General features: G+C 59.7%; 1 protein-coding gene across 1 annotated transcript; it reads right to left on the bottom strand.

The window, feature by feature from the left end:
- Window positions 1-5,449: 5,449 nt before the first annotated feature.
- Window positions 5,450-13,326, bottom strand: SNTA1 (syntrophin alpha 1). The gene is made up of 8 exons (XM_065754067.1): window positions 12,845-13,326; window positions 11,136-11,321; window positions 8,093-8,282; window positions 7,814-8,021; window positions 7,619-7,749; window positions 6,299-6,495; window positions 6,019-6,206; window positions 5,450-5,853 (listed from the first exon to the last, which is right to left on the bottom strand). Exons 1-8 carry the CDS (start codon window positions 13,104-13,106, stop codon window positions 5,761-5,763), a joined length of 1,455 nt encoding a protein of 484 aa, XP_065610139.1. The 5' UTR covers window positions 13,107-13,326; the 3' UTR covers window positions 5,450-5,760.
- Between the last annotated feature and the right edge of the window lie 1,409 nt (window positions 13,327-14,735).

Genomic DNA, 14,735 nt, shown 5'->3' with positions numbered 1-14,735 from the left:
GTGGAGGCCCTGGGTGAGGCTGATCAGGGCCTCCAAGGATTTCCTGGGCCCTGACTACCTCCTTGGAAAAGGACGGTGTACTGAGCTGTTCTGGAGATGGAGGTGCCCAAGGACTACGCAGGTTCCACTACCAGAGATGGAAATGAACCCTCGTGTTTGCCCACTCGGGCCTCCACGACTCGTGCACGCAACTGCAGATGGTTCTGAAAGAGTTTGGAAGGGCACAACACTTCTCCTTCAGTGCTTATTTTCTGTCCGGAGCATAAATGATTGTTGGATGGATAAGGCACTCCTGGAGGTATGTACCTAATGGATCTCAAGGAGACCTTCGCTGATGGTTTATAGAGAAGCTCACCTATTCAGCCACCAGAGAAACACGAACAGGGACTTCACAGAGACATATTTCCAATACACAAAAAATTAATGAATTTGTATGGTATCCTGCCTGCAAGATGCATTAATTTAGACAGACAGCACTCAAGGCTCTAAGAGCCAGTACTGCAGGAGATGGACGCAGCGAATGCAAAGGAGAGTAAACAGAGAAGAGATTTCTAAGTGCCTGTGACATTTGTTCAAATACTTTATTTCAATCAGCTTAAAAGGGAAACATAAAGCTCAGGTTGTTCGTAGCAAAGGGGAGGAAATTGAAAACTGAGTAATGCACTCAGAGCAATTCAAAGGGAGCGGAGGGAGCTGCTGCTCTCCTGGTGGGAGTTCTGTGTCCAAACGCTGTCTCACACGGTCTCAAGAGAAGCCACTCCAAAAAACAGGGTGTCTGAATGACACTGGGAGAGCTCCACTTGCACACAGTTCATTTGTTCCACGTTTATTTTGCCAAGGAGCCCCAGCAGTTGGGAGGGGGCCCAGGCTGGGTGGCAGAGCTCGGCCCTCAGGGGTACATCCAGCATTTAAAGCTGATGCTCAGTGTGGCTTAGGAGCACCAGAAATGGTGGCAGGAAAGGGAATAAATAAATAAATAAATAAATAAAACAGAAGGACCTGAAATACGGTCTCAGAAAGAGTGTGAATTTTCACCACAGGGCTAAAATTTTTATTATTTTTCCCCCCCTTTTAGAATATGGAAAGCAGGCAATCTGGAGAAGCAGGAAGGCTCTTTCTGACCCAAGAGGAGTGTGCAGTAAAACGTGTATTTGCTCAGCAGTGTAATTTACCTCTGGAAACAGAAGAGTGAGGTTGCTGGTTTATCATTATTTCATATTTGCTTCCTTCTTTTTTACCTCCATTAGCTCACAGTGTTTCTTTCATCCCAGAGCTGCCTCTGATGGTATATTTCATTTAGCATTTCTATAAATATGTAAATATAAGATCTGTATGTGTAAACACACACACGCATAAATAAAATGGTAATGATGCGTACATCTCTGTTCGTGTATATAGAAAAGCTAAATTACCTCCAATTTATCCAGTGTCCTTTATCTCCCTTCCTAAGCCAAGCTCTGTGATCCAAAGTGCATATGGTCTTCATATTTACGTGAGAAAGGCACATATAGGACTACAAAGCATCTCTGATGGATAAGTAACTGCTAATTCCTGAATTTCTTTCCACGTGCCACCCAGAGCCAGCAGGGAGGGCCTGCACACATGGCTCCTCCTTGCTCTGCTGAGCTCAGGGGGTCTGTGCCACCGGGTTCAGGGGCTAACTTTGTCCCACGCAGTGCCAAGCCTGGAATAGGGGCTGGTCACATCCCCATAGAACCGTCTGAGTTGGAGCAGACCCTTAAAGACCATCTGGTCCAACTCCCCTGCAGTGAACAGGGACACCCACAGCTCCATCAGTGCTCAGAGCCCCATCCCCTGACCTCGGCTGTCTGCAGGGCCGGGGCACCACCGCCTCTCGGAGCACCTCCGCTCCTCTGGGGACAGCCGGCCCCCCATCGCATCACGGCAGCAGCCGCTGAGAGGCCTCGGGGTACCTGGGCTCTGCTACCCCAGCCCAGCACCCCGCTGCATCCCACTCTCCCTACAGATCGATCCCGGTTCAAGCTGAACTCCCACTGATCGCTGGGAGAGAAAACACTGCGGGTGGAACGAGTGCAAGGAGGTGGAAAAGCAGCGGATGTCAGCCGAGGATGCTGTGCCGAGCCGCCGCTGCCTGCGGGGCCGCGTGGGAGCGCACGGAGCTGCGGCACTGCGCGAGCTCCCCCTGCAGCGCCCGCGGGGACGCGGAGCTGGGGATGCTGCCCTCCCCGGGGCAGATGGACGGCGGTGAAACGCCCAAACTCCGCTCTGGGTGATGGATCGCCCGGAGGGGAAGCCCCTCAAGAATCTCTGCGGCCGAAAGGATGCCCGCGCAGGGTTGTGCGGGTGATAGTGCAGGTTTGCTTTTCAGCCCCTTATCAGCGCCGTTGCAGAGGGGCAGCACCCACAGGTGCAGTTCCTTTCTCTCTGCGCCCACTGGGCTCCAGAAGTTTCCCAGTGCTTTGCCGGTGGAGACGTGCTGGGACCAGAGCTGTGGTTTCCTCCAGAGACGGCTGTGGATGTTACCCCACAGGTCCTCCGCCCAGAGCCCTGGCTGCTGGGGCTCAGCAGAGCTCTCCAAACCTCCTGCCTGTCCCCGGGCTCCCCTTACCTGTGGCAGGAGGGGCAGAGGGATGAAATGCCAGAGCTGGTGGGATATGGGCTCGGCTGCCCGTGGGCTGGCTGCCTCTGAGCCACATCTAAAGCACCGAGCACTGCTGCAGTGGGGTGCCCCTGCTTTGCTGCAATCAGCATCGAGGCGAGCGGAGCCCTGCCTGTGGAACCAGCCTGGGTGAGGAGGACCAACAGCAGGAACGTCCCTAACCTGGCTGCTGTCAGCCACCCGCTCCCCTGGGATGAGGGGGTTGAGCCTGGGGACCTGGGGACATCACCGAGCTCCCACGCCAGCCTGGCACAGGGCCACTCCAATTTGCCCATCCACAAAGGGCCCATTTTCCAGAGAGCTCCTACAGCTTGCCTCCGGCCAGCCCATGGCACACTGTGGGTGATCCCCCATCTCAGTGCTGCTGGACAGTGTGGCTGCTGCAGGCTGCCAGACCCAGAACTGCCTGCACTTGCCATCCCATTTGTACTGCCCCAGGGATGCACACTGAGGACATCCTCAGTGGGGTCATTTGCACCCCAGCTCCACAGCCCCCCACTCCTCATCGCCTCTCCCCTCCCTCTGCGTGCTGAAGAACAGCCAGGACCACTTCCCAGGCTCCTCCTCCTCATTCCTCACTCCACCACCCAATATTTCATCACCCACCTCAGTGAAATGTATATTTCCCTTTTAAGAGCTCTCCTAGAATAATATATTTTTTTATTATCGTGACAGTGAGGGCTCCTGTTGCCATGGTTACGTGCCCTTTGCTGGAGCAAAAGCTTTCTGGGTGTTTGAAATTCTGGTATTTCTCCTGACCTAAGAGGTTTGATTCTTTTTTAATTTGGTATTTATTCCCATTATCATCATTTGAAACAACAGGTCATTTATATTGCATATGGATATGTCACCAGCACAGTGAAGCCCTCAGGAATCAGCTTCTGCTGTGAAGTTTTCTTTGGGGGAGGGGGTGGGATGGGGTGGGGAGATTTACTTTGCAGCACTGATAACACACAGTGTAACAAAAACAGAAACTCTGATAGGACCTCATCTGTATTTCTCCACATTATACATCAAATCACCTTCCTGGCTGTAGAGCACACCTCTGTCTTCTGGCTGGCAGCTCAGCTGTTCTCAGCTCCTTGGCCACCTGAGTCCTAATCTGGTTTAGAACATGGAGGGAGAAATGAAATGGATATGTTTAATAGAGATAGGTAGATAGATAGATAGATAGATAGATAGACAGACAGACAGACAGACAGACAGACATGGATAGAAATTGATTGATAGATGGATAGATGGACAGATGGATAGACATACAGACTGATTGGTTAGATGGATAGATTGATTGATCGACTGGTTGATAGATAGATGGATAGGTGGATAGATAAACTGATTGACTGATGAATAGATAGACAGATGACATAGATAAGTGGTAGAGCTGGGATAAAAACATTTGGATTTCCTTGGCCTTCTGATGATTTTTTTTTCCCCAGTAGTTTTAATGGCAGCATCTCTATCAGCTGCTTCATTCTGGGGTGAGGAGGACAGAGGTGTTATCTGTGGACTGGCTTCATTCTGTGTCACCTGGACCAGAGATGCTGCATGAGCCCCATTGGCTTTCCTTTGCTTTAACTGAAAACCCTGAGATAAGGGTGGGTGTGGGGAACGGGGCGTGGGGGGCAGGGTAGGAGGGGACCCAGTGCACACGGTGTGCTCAGCACTCAGCTGAGAGCGACTGCCCAACACCAGCGCTGCAGCACTGACGGCCAGCAGAGCGATGGGATGCTGCGGACACAACGCGACGCGAGGCGGTTCAGGTCCGGCCGACAGGGGCCAGCACACGCGTGCTTGGGCAAATTAGTTGTTGGATCCCCGCTCCCCGCAGTGTCTGCGAGCAGATTTTCATTTGGCCACTCCAGCGCGAGAACCAATCGTAAATGTCAGCGCTAAACGCTCAGATTTAAGCGTTAGGTCGTCTTGTTTGATTACAGCACCGAAAGGTCAGCGCTGACTAACGAGGAGCACGGAGCCTCCTCCACTCCCAGCTGCCATCCCTCTGCTCAGCACTCACTTCACCATCCCCTTCACCTCTGATCCCGTCGTCCTGGTGTCCTCAGCTGCACCACTCCGCCTGGGCCAGGAAGGGCTGGAAAAAACCCATCCCCAGCACCGAACGTGAAAATATCCAAGGAGGTAAAGGTCCACCTCCACACAGAGCGATGGAGCGGGACGGCAGCTGAGCTCTGTGAGGTCAGCAGGTCTGCCCAGGACTGGGAGCAATTCCCTCTTTTGTTGGAGTGAACCCCAAAGAGCAACACCTGCAGGGCAGGAAGGGAATGTGCAATAACTTTTTGCTTCATGCAGACACACTCTGGATCATAAAAAAACGCTCCATCTGTTTCTGAGTCGTGGTAGGGATTTAACAGTCAGTCATGTAGTTGAGGGTTTGGTTTCTTTTCTTTCAGACATGGGACAGCACTGTGCCATATGACACGGGGTCTGCTCACCTGCATCCCATCCCAAGACCCCACCCAGCACCCCCCCCTCCCCCAGAACCAATGCTGGGTGTGAGCTGCGAGTTTATTTGACCGAAATCGGACAAGAAGAGGCATTTCCATGCAGAATCTTTTGGTTCATGACATGTTTCCCAGCAGCCACCTGGCAGCCCCTCTCCCCGTAAACCAAGAGATAAAATGATGTGGAGTCGGCAAAGTAAACCGAAGCACCCAACCATCCCAAAGAAAAGCAGTTCCCATCGCACGCTGCAACGGAACAGTTTGGCAAACGGTGCTGATCTGCAGCTCCCACCCATCCTGCACCCGGAGCCGTGCTGTGCTGGGGGAGGGTGGACCCCCATCCCTGCGCTGGGGGACCCGGATGGATGAGTGCTGCTCCATCAGCATCTGCAACCAGGGACAATATAAATATAAAACTTCCATACAAACGGGTTCTTTGTACAGAAAATATCATCTCAAGGCACTCGAGTGGTGTCCGCGGGGCTGCTCTGGCCGAGCACTGTGAGGAGGGATGGAGAGATTGGGCGCTGCTATCCCTGGGGATGGCTCCAGGACGGCATCACCCTGTGGGGGGGCTGCGTCCCAACCGGGGGCTTCGGGCTGGAGGTGGCCTGAAGGGAGGTGCATAGATGTGCTGGGGGCAGGGGCACTGCTCCGGATTCACGCCAGCAGCCCCAGCCGGGTCACCTTGGCCGAGAGGAAGGAGTGGATGATGAACACGATGGTTTTGGGGCAGGAGTGAAGGTCCAGTTGCTGCAAGAAAGGAGCAGAGGGACGTCTGCAGTGAGAAATGTCGTGCAGGCGGCTTTGTGCTGGTGGAGGGGAGGGCCCTGGAGGAGCCGCGGAGGGTGAGGACCCCCAGAGCTCCCCCCCAGCCCCCCCCAGCCTCCCCGGGGCCGTGGGGCAACGCCCACTCACGATCTCTCCCTCGGGGCCGCCGAAGTCCAGGTAGAGCATCTTGGTGCCGTCGTCCGAGGACATCTGCAGCTTCTCGAAGGGCTGCTGGAGCAGCACGGTCCTACTGAGCCCCGGCTCCGTGGCAGAGAGGGTGAATCCCTTGTCGATGTGGATGGACAGGGTGCACTCCTGCCCCTTCCACGTGCACGCTGCGGACGGGGACGCGCTCAGCGCCGGCATTAAGGGGCGCACCCCTCCATCCCTCTCCCCTCCCGTTCCCCCTCCCCACCCCCCCCCTTACCTGCGGACACCTCCTGGGCGAGCTCGGCGGCGCCGTGGGTGCCGTCCACCAGCAGTCGGGTCCAGAGAGCCAGCTCGCGGGGGCTCTCCAGGCTGAAGAGGTGGCTCTGCACGCCCAGCCGTGTGCCGGCACGCAGCGCGAACGCCAGCTCCGCCTCGAGCAGCGCCGAGCCCTTGGCCGGACCCGAGTGCACCAACCTGCGGCACCGCGCTCAGCACCGCGCGGCCGCCAGGGGGCGCCACGACACCGCCGCTGGGCCCCGCCGCGCCCGCGCACCGAGCGCGCCCCCGCGCCCCCAATAGCGACCGCCGTTGGTGGCTGACGCCGCACCCCACGAAGCCCGGCTGGGACGCCGGGACGCCGCCACCGCTCCCAACGCCCTGCCATCACCATCCCCAGGGCCCTGACACAACTCACAGTCCCTACGACACTGCTGCCCCCCCCCCCCCCCCAGGGCCACCTCACCACCACCCGTGGTCATCATCACCGCAGCTCGGGGTACCACCACCACTCCTGGGATGCCAGTGGCACTCCTTGGCACTGCCATCACCTCTGGGACACCACCACCCCCACTACCTCAGGACACCACCCTTGGGACACCACCTCCACCATCACACTTGGGACATCATCACCCATACCCACCACCAGTACCCCAGGACACCACCATCCCCCTTGGGACACCACCACTCCCCCTTGGGACGCCCCCACCCCCCTTGGGACGCCACCACCCCCCCTTGGGACGCCCCCACCTCTCTTGGGACACCCCCACCCCCCTTGGGACGCCACCACCCCCCCTTGGGACGCCCCCACCCCCCCTTGGGACACCACCACCCCCCTTGGGACGCCCCCACCCCCCCTTGGGACGCCCCCACCTCTCTTGGGACGCCCCCACCCCCCTTGGGACGCCCCCACTCCCCCTTGGGACGCCCCCACTCCCCCTTGGGACGCCCCCACCTCTCTTGGGACACCCCCACCCCCCTTGGGACGCCCCCACTCCCCCTTGGGACGCCCCCACCCCCCCTTGGGACACCACCACCCCCCTTGGGACACCACCACCCCCCTTGGGACGCCCCCACCTCTCTTGGGATGCCCCCACCCCCCTTGGGACGCCACTACTCCCTCTTGGGACGCCCCCACCTCTCTTGGGATGCCCCCACTCCCCCTTGGGACGCCCCCACTCCCCCTTGGGACACCCCACCCCTCCTTGGGACACCCCCACTCCCCCTTGGGACACCCCACCCCCCTTGGGACGCCACCAAACCCCTTGGGACGCCCCCACCCCCCCTCGGGACACCCCCCCCATCCTGCCTGCAGCCCTACCTGGTGGCGATGAGTGGGTAGCTGTGCACCGGCTTGCCCAGCGCCTCGCGGCTCTGCGGCAGGCTGCCGTACAGCAGCAGCTCCTTCTCGGTGAGCACCGCCAGCAGGTTCCTGGTGCCAGCACCGGGCAGCTGCGAGGGGATGGGGTCAGGGCCGGCAGGGACACAAGGCGAGGGGCAACAGGGCCACGGGTACCTGCTCGGTCAGCCAGCCTACGTGCTTGACATCCTTGCCACTCACTGCACCAGCAGCCGCCAGCTGCGCCCGCAGCTCATCCTTCACCCGCGGCAGCAGCGCGCCCGCAGCGCTCTGGACGGCCCCGAGCCACGACTGTGCCGTGGCCTCGTCCTTGGCCCGCAGGAACAGAGCCACGCGCCCGTCTGCCGAGCACACCTCCAGGTACCTGCAGTACACGGCCCCTTTGGGTCCCCGCTGCCCCCCGCGGGGCCGCCCCGCAGCGCCGAGCTGCCCTACCTGTGCTCGGGGTCAGCAGGGAGGCACCTGCGGGACGCGCAGCACATGCGCAGCGGCACGGAGCGGCTCTCGCGGGGCGGCAGCACGGGGGATGAGTGCTTCTGTGGGGCGGCAGGAGAGGGGTCCCAGCTGACTGTCGGCCCCGCCGCCGAGTTCTTGAAGTAGGGTGAGATCTCTTTCATGTATTTCACTGCGAGAGAAGAGCCCGGGCTGCACAGCGTGGCACGGCCACATCCTGCCTGCAGCACCCATCAGCTCAGCATCACCCACAGCACTGCCGTGGGATCTCTGCAGAACCCCACATGTGATCTGGGGCACGGTGCCACGCACCCCAGAGAGCCCAGCTGGCCAAAACCACCCTTTGTCCCCTTTTTCTTATGCCTTTTTTTTTTTAACATGGCTTGGGTCACAGCTCCAGTTCCAGCCCTGACCCCATTGGCCAGGACGGCACACGGAGCCTGGGGTGGGGAATGGGCAGGAGGCCCAGGCCAAAATTACACAGTCCAAACTGTGCTGGTACAGCTGGTCCCGCGGCCAAGTGGGAACAAAGCAGTAATAGCTCTCAAATACCATGGCTTGGCCCCAGGAAAAGCCTGGAGCTGCGTGCGCACAGCTCACATAACCCACCCTGCCTGGTGAGCTATGTAGCAGGGGCAAGAAACCAGTGCTCAGGACCTGGCAAGTCGTGAGCAAACCTCAGAGTGGTCCCCGAGCCTTGGGAGACGAAAAGTGATGGGGCCCTCCAGGCACAGCCACAGAGCCAGGGGTCTCAGGGCTCACCAAAGCCAGGGCTGGGCAGGGCGATGCCCTGCAGAGCTGTGTGGCTCTGGGGAAGGGCTTTCCTTGGGTGGCCTTTGGGAAAGGACCAGGGGACACGTGCCTGGCACCCACCTTGTGCCCACTGGTATAAATAGCAGCCATGCTGCCACAGGCATGCGAGCTGTGCTGCCTGGGCAGCACTCCCAGCAGCGGGGACATGTCACTACCCAGTGCCTGGCAGCTCGTAGCATTTCACAAGTCAATGTTCAGCTGTGGGCACCCGACCCATGCCAAGGGCCAGCTGCAGGGGACAGCACTTACTGCATGGGGACACGCTGCTCACCATGCCCCCACCCCCCCATCTCCTAGCCCACAGTAACTGCAGCATGCCTGCACCACCTGTCCCATGTGTCACCTCGGGGCAGTGGGACACCACAGGCATCAGTGGCCGCACAGCAGCTGGAGCACATCCTAGCAGCAGGGGAAGGAGTAAGAGATGGGCCAAAGGCTGCTGAGCCAGGAGAAATCCCCACAGCCACACAGGAGAGCTGCAGCAGCACCAGCAGCGCTTTGCAGCGCTGGATACAAAGGGATGTGTAAATCAATTAAAAAATAAATTAAAAGTAGGGGGAAAATAAGGTCAGGCAGAGAGCAGCTCTCCCCAAATAACAACGTAACATAAATACAGTCACACTCTGCAGATAGCAGTGAGCAGTTTGGCACAGCTTAGTGCCTGCTGGCAGGGCACACCAGGAGCCTCTGCGTGTCACCACGTCCAGCAATGCCAGCACTGCAGGGCTGGGCTCTGGCACTGGGGTACAGCTCAGCCTGGGGGTGGCACCCCAATTCACTGCCCCCACCAGCCAGGAGCGTGCAAGCTGATGGTTTCTCAGTGACAGCATGGTCAGGGCTCTGTTTCTGCCTGGCATAGTGCTCGTGAGCCGCCCTAAAAGTGCTCCAGTTCTGAACACGATCTTTGCTGGGGAGGAGAAAGGTGGCAAACATATGCTGGCTGTGCTCAATGACTGCACGGTGGTATTTATGGTAAATGGAAGGGATGTCAGAGCTAACCAGGGAGTGCCCGGGGGCTGTGGTTTGCCCTCATTCCCTCCCACCTCAGCACCAACATAACCAAGCTCTGTGCCAGGCTGTGGCACACAGAGCAGCACAGCGCTGACCCAGAGCTGCATGGACAGGGGTCAGCAGGGGACAGCCAGCCCTGCGTGGGGTCCAGGCATGGGGCTCTGGGGGGGAATGTGGTCAGGAGCAGAGGGCACCTGCTGGATGCTAAGGTCATCATGTCACTTGTCACTGAGCCTTGGAGCAAGCCCAAGGATGAGACTGGAGCGGGGTTGTCCCCAGTTCGGTGTAAAGCAGTGCCACCTCCCCAGGCTCTGCCTCACGGGAAATGGAGAGGAAGTGGAGGTGGCAACGGGATGGAGATGCCACACATATATCACTGAACCACAAAGGTTAGAAAAGACCTTTAAGATCATGCACTCCAACCACAACCCATCCCTCAGGGCCAGCTGTATCTCCACAGCTCTTGAACACCTCCAGCAACGGTTACTGAACCTGGGCAGCCAATTCCAACGCCTCACTGTTCTTTTGGATTAGAAATTTTTCCTAATATCCAACCTGAATATTCCCTGTTGGCAAGGCGTCAGTACAAAACCCAAAACATGACAGCGGGAGCCAGCCTAGCTCTCCTCTGAAGCCCAGCCCCACTCCTGCAGAACCATACACAGGGATGGGCAACGGGGCAGTGCCCACCCAGCTCCCTGCAGAGGAAGAGGAGGAGGAAGGTCGCAGGGAGAAGTGCTTCTCTCAAGGAAGGGCAGCTCAGCACCGGCTCCTGCAGCACCTCTAGCAGAAGGGAAGGCCGTGCCAAAGTAAAGGATGAAAAGAAAATAACAGAGAGAGGGTGGTCTGAGTGCGGCGGCTGCGGGGAGGAATTCTGCAGACTCCCAAAGAAAGAGGCTCTTGTATTTCTCTTTGGTCAGGAAAAAAATAAATCAGCCCCTATCTGCGCCCAGCAGCTGTGCAGAGCAGCACATTCCTCAGGCTGCAGCGTGGTTCTGTGGCTCCCAGGAGAGGAGGAACCCACAGCAGAAAAGGGCTGAGCGCAGCGAAAACCAGAAATCTGGAGATGACACAATCGGGGGAAGGCGCGGGAGAGCTCCGGCTAAGGAGGAGGATTTAAAGTTCTGGGAAAAGCAGAGCCCAGGAGCAGAGGACACGAGGGTACCCGCAGGCTCCCAGCACACCCCGGGGTGTCCCCTACCTTCCAGCACCACCTCTTTGCCCGTCTTCTTCAGCGCCTGCACCGCCTCGTCGTGCGTCGCCTCGGACAGGTCGGTGCCATTCACGGACAGGATGGCATCTCCCACGTACAGCGCCTCGGTCTGGTCCGCCGCCAGCCCCTTGAAGATCTTGGAGATGAGGATGGGCATCTTGTTCTCCCTGCCACCTGCGGGCAGAAGGGGCACACAGGCTGCTCGGGGCTGAGTGCTGCCTGCGCAGTGCCCAGACACCGCAGGGCTTCGTCAGGGCGGATAAGCCACCCGAGTGGATGCAGGTTTCCTCGCAGAGCACGCACGTGCCCTGGCTGCCTCCCCATCTCTTCTGGCAGGAAAATGTGTCGCTATTTGCACTATTGAGTGTGCTCAAGACCCTGTGGTCTCAGTGGGGCAGCAGCCGAGTGCTGGAGGGGCGAAAGAGCCACAGAGCAGCAGCCCGGACACAGGGCTACGTGCTCCCCGCTCCCCTGTGGCTCCATTCACCCACTGCTCCCCACACTTCAGCCCACCAGGACGCCGCTCAGGCCTCTGGGCAGCTCGAGGAGATCAATTTGCACGTTAACTTTTGAACCTGCAGTCGGTGCCAGCAGCCTAGCCTGGCGCTGCCCTCACTCAGCACTGGGACAGCGTGTGCCGGGCACCCCCCCCCCCCCCCCCACCTCCCAGCAGGGATGGGCAGTGTGACACCGCTGTGCTGCAGGCACTGCCCCGCTCAGATTTCTGCAGAGCCTCTCCGGGAGCTGAGGGCTCCTCTGGCTATCAGCTGTCAGAGGCCCCTGCGGGGGCTGCTGCTGGCTGCAGTGCCTTGCAGCCACCCGTTCTGAGCTGCTTGCGTGGAGCTGAGCTGTCCGGAGCACCGTGCATTACCCTGACCCTGCAGGAGTAGGATCTTAACCCTAATCATCCTTAACCCCAACCCTGCAGGGCTGGCTGAAGCACTGGAAGACCCAAGCAAAGCACTGCCTGGGGTTAGGATGCAGCTGCAACACCTCAGCCTGAGGGGTCTGCTTTAGGTTCTGACCCACGGGCCATGGACAGGAGCTGGTTGGCACGGGGGTATCCGTCCTTCCACGCCCCGCAGGGACAGCAGGGTTTGGCTCTGAGCTGAGGGCTCTGTTTAACGGGGAATGGTGGTCCCCCCGCAGAGCAGCAGGCACAAGGCAGCCCAGCACTGCCCGCACGCCCGCAGCTCCCCGTTTGGATCACGGCTCCTTGGTTTCCACCTACGTCACTGCAAAAATAAAGTTTAGCTGAACCGAGTAACGTTTCTCCTTTCCTGGGAGAGCCGCGGAGCCGGCAGCGCCTGGCAGCCCACGGCTGGTTACAGAGGGGAGCTGCGCTTCCCCAAAAGCACCCAGAGTGCCACCACCACTGAGGTCTCACCCCGGACCCCACACGGGGACCCGCACCCCACAGACCCCCCTCCCCCCGCGGCGCCCGGGCAAGGAGCGCGGTGCAGGCTGACGCGGCCACGTCAGAAGGCGGCAGCCCCCTCCCCCCCACCGCAAAGTTCCCGGCCCGAAGTTCCCGCAAAGTCCCCAGGAGCGCGTTGGGGGCGGTTGGGGGACACCCGACGTGGGCAGAGCGCTGCGATGGGGGCGGCCCGGAGGGGGCACGGCACCGGGGTCACGCAGGACAGCAAGGACGCGCGAAAAAGCAGCGTGAGTCCCACCTGCCGCCCCCCCCCCCTCACCTTTGATGCTGATGCCGAGCCCCCCCACGTCCTGTTTGACGACGCGCACCGTGCGCCTGATGTTGGCGAGCGCCTCGGGCACTCCGGAGCTCTGCTCCCCTCCGTTGAGCTGCGCCGACGGCTGCTCCCCGGAGCCGGGGCCGTCCGCGGGGCTGACGCTCAGAGTGTCGTCGCTCAGGGTGAGGAGGACGCGGAGCCATTGCCCTCCGGGGCCGCGCAGCTCCAGCAGCCCGCTGCGCGCCCCGCGCCTGCCCGCCGCCATCTTCCGCGCATGCCGAGCCCGGCCCCGCCGCTCCGGCACCTCCGATCCGCGCTGCCCCGCGGAGCTCCGCGCCCCGCGCACCGCCCCCGGCCCGGCCCCCGCCCGCCCCGTCGGGGCAGCGCCGCGGGGCTCCGCGGCCGTGGAAGGGACGGGCGGCGGCCGGGAGGGGTCGGTGCGGAACGTCGGGTGCGCCGAGAGTTTGGGGCGCGGTTCAGGGTACCCGAGTAACTGCTTTCATGGGAGCGAGAAGCGCCGTCGGGCAAACACAAAAGTCGCTCGAAGAGGAGTCAGGGCTTTTTAAGGAAAGTTGCGGTGATGAAAAGCAGTGGCAGCTTCTATTTTTTTTTTGGGGGGGGGGAAGGGGGCCGCTCAGGAGCTCTCCCGCAGACGTCGTGCGACGTCGACGCCCCAAAGATGGGCACAGGCAGCAGAAGGGAGGATTTCTGCAGACGTTCAGGACAGTCTCTCCCTTTCTTTTCCCCGTCCTGCTTCTTGAAAACAGGAACGGTGTTTGTTTCCTTTGGCAGATCCGCATTTCCTTCTGCAACCGAGTGGCGGCAATTAGGGATAAAAACATAGCTCTGGGTACATCGCCTGTCCCCCTTCGGGCAGCTCCAGAGCCCTGGGGTGGGGCTGCGGGTCCCCCAGGCTGTGCGAACGCAGCCTTAAAGGAATTGAATCCCGTCTGCCCACGGGGGGAGAGGTTCAGGGGAGGGGGCTGCAGCCCTCCCCACCCGCTCACAGAGGAAGCTGCGGAATTTCTCCAGACTGCAGCAGAGGAAACCCTGAAGGTTTGATTTTTCCCCTTGCAGAATATGGCTCAAATATTCCAGTTTTCAATCTGCAGTTCGGTTTGGAGCGACTTTTTGGGTCTGTCTGACAGCGCTGCTCCCAGTGGGTGTCACCCCCGCCCCATCCCCTGCACATCCCGCAGGCCCTGAGCGGCTGTGCTCACGGCTGTGCTCACGGCTGTGCTCTGTCCCCTCTCCACCAGTCGGGGTCACTTTGCCCTGTGCCACTCACTCACTGCCTTCACTGTCTCAGTTGCCATCGGCATGGGTCTATGCAGACGCATTATTGCTTCTTTGCAGCGTTATTTCCAGCACAGGTGAAGGCTGTATTCTCATCGGAAGCCACGGTGGAAAGCGGAGACGCTGCTCTTTGTGCTGCAGGATGGCACCGTCGGGGGCTACGTCTGCTTCCCCAGCCCTGGCAGCACTCACTGACACGAGGGAGCAATGGGAAGCAGGGCAGTGCCATGTAGGGGGAGACCTCGTGCCACACCGTGCTGCTGGGACAGCGGGGCCGGGTGTGCGGCCCCACATCATGGAGCAGTGCCCATGGGGGGTGATTTTGGCACGCGGCTGAGCCCGTCCCAGCGCTCTCCGTGCAGAACGTCCCCGCTCCCGGACGTGGTGGGTGAGCTGCTATTATTAGCCTCAGCTCTCGGCACACGCAGGAGCTGTGTCAAAGCCCACCCGTCTATTTATAGAGCGCCGTTAGCTGCGTGAGTTAAATGAATCACTTCTGAAACAGAATAAAAGCTCGTGTTTGGGTCTGGAGTGGCATCCCCAAGACTGATGGCAGCACCTTGGGTGTCAGCAGGGTGGGGGGTGCACAGGGCAGCCT

The sequence above is a fragment of the Cyrtonyx montezumae genome, unplaced genomic scaffold (assembly GCF_038088225.1).
Source record: "Cyrtonyx montezumae isolate F1298 unplaced genomic scaffold, pur_monq_1.0 scaffold_9, whole genome shotgun sequence".
NCBI classification, from domain to species: Eukaryota; Metazoa; Chordata; class Aves; order Galliformes; family Odontophoridae; genus Cyrtonyx; species Cyrtonyx montezumae.
Note: the sequence above shows the minus strand (reverse complement) of the source record. Positions and strands in the feature narration are given on the sequence as shown.